The following is a 10869-nucleotide window of genomic DNA, read 5'->3' on the forward strand; positions in this document are numbered from 1 at the left end:
AGAGAATCACCAGCAGCAAGAGCGACATCATTGATATATACTGAGAAAAGAGTCGGCCCGAGAATTGAACCCTATGGCACCCCCATAGAGACTACCAGAGGTCCGGACAACAGGCCCTCCGATTTGACACACTGAACTCTGAGAGGTAGTTGGTGACCCAGGCGAGGCAGTCATTTGAGAAAATGTTATTATTATTATTTTTGGTGTAGTGTTAGATGGTTGGGGATTTGTTGTATTTTTTTTTTTTTTTTTCAAACAAAGTATATGGGAGTTATACTCCAGTCTAGTAGGTGGCAGTAATGCAACATTTATTGGATGCCAACCGCGGTTAAACTTAATCGAAGAAGAAGGTAACCACAAAAGCTGTCTCTCTCTCCACCAGTAAGTGCTGTTACCATGCTTGCATTTCCAATTCATAGTTTTTGCCTATTAATTGGTAACTTACGTTTAAAATGTAACGTATGAATCACACCAGTCTGAACATGCAAACAGAAACACCTTTTTTTTGTTGGTAGCGTATTGCTGTGGGCCCTGTTCGAAGTTTGGGAGCCAGCTATCTAATGTTAGCGAAGCTATTATACATGCCTCTAAGTTACTTTACCTAGCTAGTTTGTAGAGTTTCTCTGGCTCATATTCGTGTGATTTAAATTATCTCGATTCTAACGTTACCTTGGTCATTAAACCCGTGCAGTTGATTTAATTTGTGAACAATGCACCTTAACAACCATGCCCAAAATGGCAACAGCAGCCATTGCAATCCAAACCTATTAGCTAGCCTACTAAATGTAGCTAGAACAGCGCACCTTAGCATTTGAGCAGTGGTGTAACGTACTACTTAAGTCGTTTTTGAGTGTATCTGTACTTCACTTTACTATGTATATGTTTGTTTTCTTTAGGAATGTAGTCATGTAGTTTTTACTCCATACGTTTTCCTTGACACCCAAAAGTACTCGTTACAGTTTGAATGCTAAGCAGGACAGGAAAGTGGTCCAATACACGCACTTATCAACAGGACATCCCTTGTGATCCATACTGGCTTTGATCTGGCGAACTCACTGAACACACACAATTCGTTTGTAAATTATTTTGGAGTGTGCCTCTGGAGATCCGTGAGAAAAAAATAAAATGGTGCCGTCTGGTTAGTTTAATATAAGGAATTTTAAATCATTTATACTTCTACTTTTGATACTTAAGTATATTTTAACCCAAAAACTTTTAGACTTTTACTCAAGTAGAATTTTACTGGGTGACTTTTACCTGAGTCGTTTCTATTAAGGTATCTTTACTTTTACTTAAGTATGACAATTGGGTACTTTTTCCACCACTGCATTTGAATGGGACTTTTGACACGTTTTGACAATTAGCCTTTTTAATAATAGATGACAAGATAAACAGGTCATGATGTTTTAAGAGAATGCAGCCTATTTGTTGCAGATTAGCCTTGCTCTTGGATGCAAACAATATTTATTCATATCAAATGAACTCTCTTTTGCACACAGGTCTACACTAATGTTGACTGGATACAAGAATGTTTTCCAGAGAATTCTGTCATTGACCTGGAGAAGGAGCTACCACGAAAGCATCTCTCAAACACTCGCTTGTTCCCCTTTCTCTTCTCACTCCAAATTGTCTGCCCTTCGCTCATCCTTTTTTTCTGACCCCTCTCATTGTACTATTAGGTCTCGTCAGCTTTCTACCCATCTCCATCTCTGTCATTGCTACTCTTTTTCGTGCTCCCTTTCCCACTCTTCTCGTCCAACAGGTCCAATGGATTTAAAGGAGGTTCTCAAGGTTCTGGAGCAGCTCGCCCCTCTATCACTGGCAGAGTCCTGGGATAACGTTGGCCTATTAGTTGAGCCCATTAAATGTCGGCCTATCATAACCATCCTGTTAACCAATGACCTGACCGACTCTGTCATGTCGGAAGCAGAGGCGATGAACTGCGATCTCATCATCTCTTACCACCCCCCGTTGTTTCATCCAATCAAGTGCTTGGTTTCAAAGGACTGGAAGCAGCGATTGGCTATCCGGGCGATTACGGCTGGAATAGCAGTGTTTTCTCCTCACACCTCTTGGGACAGCGTCAAAGGAGGCGTGAATGACTGGCTGGTTGGAGGAGTTGGTAAGAGATTGCTGTCAGTGTTTCCCCTAGCTTTATAATAAGAAAAGTGGACTGCTGTAGCTCTGTGCGCTATGAAAGTGACACAGAATTTTCCAAGAACTCGTTTTTGAATGGTCTTCAATGGGCAAAAACGTAGCACAATGGTCTTCAGCACAAAATCCCCCAAAAGGCATCTGGCAGATGTAAACTCATCCACAAATATAATTGTATATATCTTAAATGAATGTGTTTTCACAAATTGTATTATAATTGTCAAGCCCAATCCAAAGATTAGGGTAGGATGATGTCACTTTCACAGTTTATTGAAGATGTGTATAGAGTGTCATATCTGTTCTACTCAAATTATCTGAATGTTCTGGAGTGTTCTCCCCACCTGAATAAGTTCATGATGTTTGAAAAGCACTGCGGAGTAACAAGTACTGTTTCTGTTGTCTTCCTCAGGGAGTGGTAAAGTTTCAGTGTTGAGTCAAGCCTTCAGTAGCGCACCCCAGAGCCACAAACTGGAGTTTACAGCCAGGAGTCAGGAGGAGCTCAACACCATCATGGCAGAACTGAAGGGGACGAATAGCGGTGTCAGTTTACAGCACACAGCTGTCAGGTACTGGATACTCTGTCAGTTTGTGTGTGCGCGTGCTTAAATCTGTATACACCTCTTCACTGTTGTTTACACTGTTACTGTACATGTCTCCTATCTGGCTCTAGCTCTGAAACTGATGGCTTCTTCATAAGTCTGATCTGTCCAGACTCAGGGCTGACCCCCAGTGTTCAAACTCTGTTACAACACGCCACTCCCAGCCAGTCTCTCAGTATCCTTCAAGTAAAAAAGGTATAGTACTGCTGCTAGCCTGGTCCCAGATCTGTTTGTGCTGTATAGCCATCTCCTATGGTCATTGTCATGGGAAATACGACCATAGCAGTTGGCAAAACGGCACAAACAGATCTGGGGCCATATGTATCCAGCGTATTACACCCTGAACACGCAAAGTAGACAGTTTGGTCTGAGTGCTGATTTTTAAGATCATTTTTGCCTTTTAGATCACAATGGCTGCGTTTACACGGGCAGCCCAATTCTGATATTTTTTTCACTAATTGGTATTTTGACCAATCAGATCAATTCTGAAAAAGATCTGATGTGAAAGGATCTGATGTGATTGGTCAAAGAACCAATTAGTGGAAAAAAGAATTGGGCTACCTGTGTAAACGCAAGATAAGATTACATGGAAAGGGTGAAGCAGACTGTATATCAGCACGCTTGACAGGGATTAACATTTAAACGAGTATTTTTTTTAGGTTGCCCAAAGATTATGACCACTTGCACGAAAATGTAAATTAGATATTTACACGCAGTAGTGCCATATATTGACAGCTGTTCATCTACACACGGGAGAAATCAGAAAGATCAGTACTGGAATTCTTTATATTTTGGTTGTTATCAGTAAAACATTTCTCAGAGCTGGCTCAACTTGCCCGACTGCCATAAATTGTCTGTCTTTTACTTAAACAATGGAAAACAGAACGATCAGTTTTAGGCTACTAGAGGTTTGGTTGTTTTAACTTATTTTATCACCTGCCCAATGGCGCAACCTCAGAGCAGGCCCCAGGCAATAGGACAACCCTTAATGTTAATCCCTGCTTGATAAATATCCCCTGGGATCATATTCCTGCTATCCTGAATCAATAGGCTTAGCTTGCCACAGAGTGAATAGGACTGGACTTCAATGAATTTTAATAAATGTTTTCACTCTTTTTACGTGTGACATCTTATTCATTAGTGCACACTGTAGCAAAACAAAAAGTTCAGGCAGTCCCTCCCTGTTTCTGTTTTATTCCTCTTGGTGCCTAGTGAACACGACCCTGGCTGTTTCTCACCCTGTAGCGTCCTCTCCCAGGCTACGGCCAAGGGCGACTCAGCGTTTTGGACGAGCCCGTAACTGTGGCGGCGGCCGTCCAGCAAATGAAATCACACCTGGGTTTGAATCACCTTCGGCTGGCCCTCGGAGCCCAGCAAACTTTAGGTGAGTGAGAAGGCTACACAAACATCTGTCTTCCTTTTTGTTACCGGATTACTAACTTGGATGCGTCCCAAATGGCACACTATTCCCTATATAGTGCCCTGGTCAAAAGTAGCTATAAAGTAGTGACAGGAGGATACCAGTATTGCGATACATGTTTTTCTTTAGGAAAACAGCCCTAATGTTAGAAACAAACTTCATTATGTTGTCATCCAGAGTCACATTTATTTATTTTTTGATATAGCATACAGCAGGTTTTTAAAGGACCAAAGTGTTTGCTCTTCTTTGTGTTTTCATTTTTTCCATGGAAAAAAATATTGTGATACTGGTATCGTCCCGGCCTTACTATAAAGAGAATAGTGTGCCGTTTGGGGGACACACGATGTCTTTTAAATATACTGAACAAAGATTTTACTGAATTACAGTTCATAGAAGGAAATCAGCCAATTGAAATAAATAAATTAGTCCCTAATCTATGGATTTCTTCATGACTGGGCAGGAGGGCATAGGCCCATCCACTTGGCAGCCAGGCCAACCCACTGGGGAGCCAGGCCTAGCCAATCAGAATGAGTTTTTCCCCCACAAAAGGGCTTTATTACAGGTTGGGCGGTTGTTAGGCCAGTTGGACGTACTGACAAATTCTCTAAAACAACGTTGAAGGCGGCTTATGGTAGAGAAATTAACATTAAATTATCTGGCATCAGCTCTCTTGGACATTACTGCAGTCAGCATGCCAATTCCACGCTCCTTCAAAACTTGAGACATTTGTGGCATTGTTGTGTGACAAAAGTGCATATTTTAGTGGCCTTTTATTGCCCCCAGCACAAGGTGCACCTGTGTAATGATCATGCTGTTTAATCAGTTTCTTGATATGCCACACCTGAGGTGGGTGGATTATCTTGGCAAAGGAGAAATGCTCACTAACAACAATGTAAACAAAATTGTGCTCAACATTTGAGGGAAATAGGCTTTTTGTGCACATGGACATTTTCTGGGATCTTTTATTTCGGCTCATGAAACATGGGACCAACACTTCACATGTTGGGTTTATATTTTTGTTTAGTGTATATATTCGCTGCAATAAGTGTTATGTTGACAGCTAGTGAGGATAACGTAATTTTTATGTGATTGTTCCTTTTAGAGTCCATTGTAAGCACTGTGGCAGTGTGTGCTGGGTCCGGAGGCTCAGTATTGAATGGAGTGAAAGCAGACCTCTACATCACAGGTACATTCACTATAAACGCCAGCTGCTAGAATCAAAACAAATTCTGTCAAGTATACTGAACAATTTCTTTTGCATATACAGTGCCTTCGGGAAGTATTCAGACCCCTTGACTTTTTCCACATTTTGTTACGTTAGCCTTATTTTAAAATATATTTTTAAAGCTCCTCAGCAATCTACACACACCACCACATAATGACAAAGCAAAAACAGGATTTTAGAATTTTTTGGAAAAGTATTAAAAATAAAACAGATACCTTGTTTACATAAGTATTCAGACACTTTGCTATGAGACTCGAAATTGAGCTCAGGTGCATCCTGTTTCCATTGATCATTCTTGAGATGTTTCTACAACTTGATTGGAGTCGACCTGTGGTAAATTCAATTGATTGGACAGGATTTGGAAAGGCACACACCTGTCTAGAGTACCAGTCAAAAGTTTGGACACACCTACTCATTCAAGGGTTTACTTTATTTTTACTATTTTTCTACATTGTAGAATAACAGTGAAGACATCAAAACTATGAAATAGCACATATGTAATCATGTAGTAACCAAAAAAGTGTTAAACAAATCAAAATATATTTGAGATTCTTCAAAATAGCCATCCTTTGCCTTGATGACAGCTTTGCACACTCTTGGCATTCTCTCAACCAACTTCACTTAGAATGCTTTTCCAACAGCCTTGAAGGAGTTCCCACATATGCTGAGCACTTGTTGGCTGCTTTTCCTTCACCCTGCTGTCCAAACCATCTCAATTGGGTTGAGGTCGGGGGATTGTGGAGGCCAGGTCATCTGATGCAGCACTCCATCACTTACCTTCTTGGTCAAATAGCCCTTACACAGCCTGGAGGTGTGATGGGTCATTGTCCTGTTGAAAAACAAATGATAGTCCCACTAATCGCAAACCAGATGGGATGGTGTATCGTTGCAGAATGCTGTGGTAGCCATGCTGGTTAAGTGTGCCTTCAATCCTAAATAAATCAGTGTCACCAGCAAAGCACACCCACACCACCTCCTCCATGCTTTTGGACCGAGACTTGCGCTCCAGTACCGCTTGCCGTGTGGTAGCAGAGAGACAGCATGGTGGCTAGAGTCTGACAATTTTTAGGGCCTCCCTCTGACACAGCCTAGAGGTCCTGGATGGCAGGAAGCTTGGACTCAGTGATGTACACATGCAGAGTTCATCCGTTCATCTACTCTGCGTCTCACAAAGACAGTGGTTGGAACCAAAAATCTCAAATTTGGACTCAGACCAAAGGACAGATTTTCACCGGTTTAATGTCCATTGCTCGTGTTTCTTGGCCCAAGCAAGTCTCTTATTATTGGAGTCCTTTAGTAGTAGTTTCTTTGCAGCAATTCAACCATGAAGGCCTGATTCACGCAGTCTCCTCTGAACAGTTTATGTTGAGATGTCTGTTACTTGAACTCTGAAGCATTTATTTGGGTTGCAATTTGAGGCTGGCAACTATTGAACTTATCCTCTGCAGCAGAGGTAAATCTGGGTCTTCCTTTCCTGTGGCGGTCCTCATGAGAGCCAGTTTCATCATAGCGCTTGATGGTTTTTGTAACTGCACTTGAAGAAACTTTCAAAGTTCTTGAAATTTTCCGCATTGACTGACCTTCATGTCTTAAAGTAATGGACTGTCGTTTCTCTTTGCTTATTTGAGCTGTTCTTGCCATAATATGGACTTGGTCTTTTACCAAATAGGGCTATCTTCTGTTTTCCACCCTTACCTTGTCACAACAACTGATTGGCTCAAACGCATTAAGAAGGAAAGAAATTCCACAAATTAATTAACAAGGCACACCTGTTAATTGAAATGCATTCCACGTGACCACCTCATGAAGCTGGTTGAGAGAATGCAAAGCTGTCAAGGCAAAGGGTGGCTACTTTGAAGAATCTCAAATATAAAATATATTTAGATTTGTTTAACACTTTTTTTTGGTTACTACATGATTCCATATGTGTTATTTCATAGTTTGACTTCACTATTATTCTACAATGTAGAAAATAGTAAAAATTAAGAAAAACCCTTGATTGACACTTTATATAAGGTCCCACAGTTGACAGTGCATGTCAGCAAAAACCAAGCCATGAGGTGGAATTAATTTTCCGTAGAGCTCCAACACAGAATTGTCGAGGCACAGATCTGGGGAAGGGTACCCCAAAATGTCGGCAGCATTGAAGGTCCCCAAAAACACAGTGGCTGCCATCATTGTTAAATGGAAGAAATTTGGAACCACCAAGACTCCTAGAGCTAGCCGCTCGGCCAAACTGAGCAATCGGGAGAGAAGGGCCTCGGTCAGGGAGGTGACCAAGAACCCAATGGTCACTGACAGAGCTCCAGAGTTCCTCTGTGGAGAAGGACAACCATCTCTGCACCACCACCAATCAGGTCTTTATGGTAGAGTGGCCAGACGGAAGCCACTCCTCAGTAAAAGGCACATGACAGCCCACTTGGAGATTTTCAAAAGGCACTTAAAGGACTCTCAGACCATGAGAAACAAGATGTTATGGTCTGATGAAACCAAGATTGAACTATTTGGCCTGAATGCCAAGCGTCACTTCTGCAGAGAACCTGGCACCATCCCTACTGTGAAGCATGGTGGTGGCAGAATCATGCATGTCTCAAGGCTTAAAAAGCTTTTAACCGGTCTCCTCCCCTTCATCTACACTGATTTGAAGTGGATTTAACAGGTGACATCAAAAAGGATCATAGCTTTCACCTGGTCAGTCTGTCATGGAAAGATCAGTTTTGTATAGTCAGTGTACATGCATGCATGCCTACACACACACACACACACTTTTACTTGACTTTACTTGATTCATGTTTAGATGTCCAGACATTGACCTCTGACCTCATTTCTCCCCCAGGTGAAATGTCCCATCACGAGGTCCTGGACTCCGTCGCTGCGGGTGCCAGCGTGATCCTCAGTGACCATAGCAACAGCGAGCGGGGTTTCCTGGCCGTGTTCAAGAAGAGGCTGGCAGGGCATCTGTCCAACTCTGTTACCGTGGCGCTGTCACGGGCTGACAAGGACCCCCTGGAGGTGGTCTGAGATGCTTACAGTTTTCCTCAACTGGCGGTCCACAGGCCGAATCTATTCCGCAGGTGGTTTTTTGAGCAAATAATTAATAAATTCATATTTGGACATAAGGCTGTAAAAACACCAGGAAATCAACTCGAAGTGATTTTAATTTTGGAAATCTGTTCCCAGTATTCCCACACATAATAGAGATGTGATCGTATACTAAATGTAAGCAAGGTTTGAAATTATTGTTTAAGTCAAATATATGTTTGGGCTCCTTCCTGTCTATTTGCAATTATATTCCAACCTGCCCGACCATCCTCTCAAGGAAAAAAATAGGACTGTGTTTGTATCTAGTTGATGATCTCTGTGTTAAAGGATTTAATAAATAATGCATACAACTGAATAAGGTAACTCTTTGGGTGATATTCAAAGTATGCATCTACATCAGTGGTCACCACAGCATTCCTAGTCGATTACCAAACATGAATGTAAAAAAAAAAATATATATATATAAATAAATCCTTGCATTCCTATTTTTTTAAATTCCTTTTGCACTGTTGGTGGTAGGTGCACTTGATTCAGAAGTCCTAGCGCCTGGAAAGGTAAAGTGTTCCCATTTTGAACTACTTCATGTGTCTGAAGGTAGATCTCCACCTATCCGGCAGGCCCAGAGAGCAAATCAAGTGCATCTATAGGCCTATCGCTGTCCAATCAGATCACTGTCTGCAGTTTCCTCACCATAGACTGGAAAAATCAGCCTCTAATGCACAGAAAAGTTGATACTGAGATTTCAAAACTTTTATAACCATGACTAGAGAGACAAACAGCTCTGCTATATTCATTGAATGTTTAAGTTGTTATTCAGCACCGTCAACACTTCATAAGCCATAAAATGCGCATTCCCCCTACTTCCTCATGCTGCAATGAATGAGTATAACAAAGTGTTCCGATAAGCTTGCATTATTATTAGCGTCTTTTCATAGAGGAATATTTCACATTCTCTGGTCATAGGAGTAAAAACATGAATTGGTGTATGACGCAGGAATAATGCAGTGCGACTTGAGTTTCACCATCAGCTGGAAGACTGTGCCCTTTTTTCTCAGTAGAGGGAAGGAGGGCAGAGGGACGGTGAGCCGGGTGAGAGGCAACCTCACCGCTGCTCCCCTCAGACTGACCACTTCAAATGACTGACAGTATCACCAGCAAAGCACCATCACACCTTCTCCATGCTTCACAGTGGGAAACACGCATGCAGAGATCATCCGTTCACCTACTCTGCAAAGACACGGCGGTTGGAACCAAAAATCTAAAATTTAGACTAATCAGACCAAAGGACAGATTTCCACCAGTCTAATGTCCATTGCTCGTGTTTCTTGGCCCATGCAAGTCTCTTATTATTGGAGTCCTTTATTAGTGGTTTCTGTGCAGCAATTCGACCATGAAGGCCTGATTCCTGCAGTCTCTGACCAGTTAGTTGATGTTGAGATGTGTCTGTTACTTGAACTCTGAAGCGCAGTTAAGTCTAATGAACTTATTCTCTGCAGCAGAGGTAACTCTGGGTCTTCCTTTCCTGTGGCGCTCCTCATGAGAGCCAGTTTCATAGCACTTGATGATTTTTGCTACTGCACTTGGAAGAAACTTTAAAAGTTCTTAATGTTCCGCATTGACTGACCATGTCGTGATGGACTGTCGCTTCTCTTCTCTTATTTGAGCTGTTCTTGCCATAATATGGACTTGGTCTTTTACCAAATAGGGGTGGTATACAGAAGATAAGATAGCCCTATCACAACAACTGAAACACATTGAGGAAAGAAATTCCACAACTTAACTTTTAACAAGGCACACCTGTTAATTGAAATGCATTCCAGGTGACTCCCTCATCAAATCAAATTGTATTTGTCACATGCGCCGAATACAACAGGTGTAGACAGTGAAATGCTTACTTACAAGCCCTTAACCAACAATGCAGTTAAGAAAATACAAAAAAATAAATTAAGATAAGAGATAACAATAACAAATAATTAAAGAGCAGCAGTAAATACCAATAGCGGGGCTATATACAGGGGGTGCCAGTACAGAGTCAATGTGCGGGTGCAAGGGTGTCGAGGGATTTGAAGTAATATGAACATGTGGGTAGAGTTATTAAAGTGACTACGCATAGATAATAACAGAGAGTAGCAGCAGCGTTCCAGAGGGAGGGGGGGCAATGCAAATAGTTGGGTAGCCATTTGATTAGCTGTTCAGTTGTCTTATGGCTTGGGGGTAGAAGCTATTTAGGAGCCTCTCCGGTACCGCTTGCTGTGCAGTAGCAAAGATAAGTCTATGACTAGGGTGGATGGAGTCTGACAATTTTTAGGGCCTTCCTCTGACACCGCCTGGTATATAGGTCCTGGATGGCAGGAAGCTTGGCCCCGGTGATGTACTGGGCCGTACGCACTACCCTCTGTAGTGCCTTGCGGTCGGAGGCCGAGCAGTTG

General features: G+C 42.0%; 1 protein-coding gene across 1 annotated transcript; it reads left to right on the forward strand.

The window, feature by feature from the left end:
• Positions 1-343: 343 nt before the first annotated feature.
• On the forward strand, positions 344-8798 carry nif3l1 (NIF3 NGG1 interacting factor 3-like 1 (S. cerevisiae)). Its single transcript, XM_029713856.1, has 7 exons — positions 344-381; positions 1500-2122; positions 2564-2720; positions 2825-2948; positions 3999-4137; positions 5276-5359; positions 8235-8798. The coding sequence occupies exons 2-7, from the start codon at positions 1510-1512 to the stop codon at positions 8417-8419; spliced, it is 1302 nt and encodes a 433-aa protein (XP_029569716.1). The 5' UTR covers positions 344-381; positions 1500-1509; the 3' UTR covers positions 8420-8798.
• Positions 8799-10869: the final 2071 nt, after the last annotated feature.

This window comes from Salmo trutta, chromosome 2 (genome assembly GCF_901001165.1).
Source record: "Salmo trutta chromosome 2, fSalTru1.1, whole genome shotgun sequence".
Taxonomy (NCBI): Eukaryota; Metazoa; Chordata; class Actinopteri; order Salmoniformes; family Salmonidae; genus Salmo; species Salmo trutta.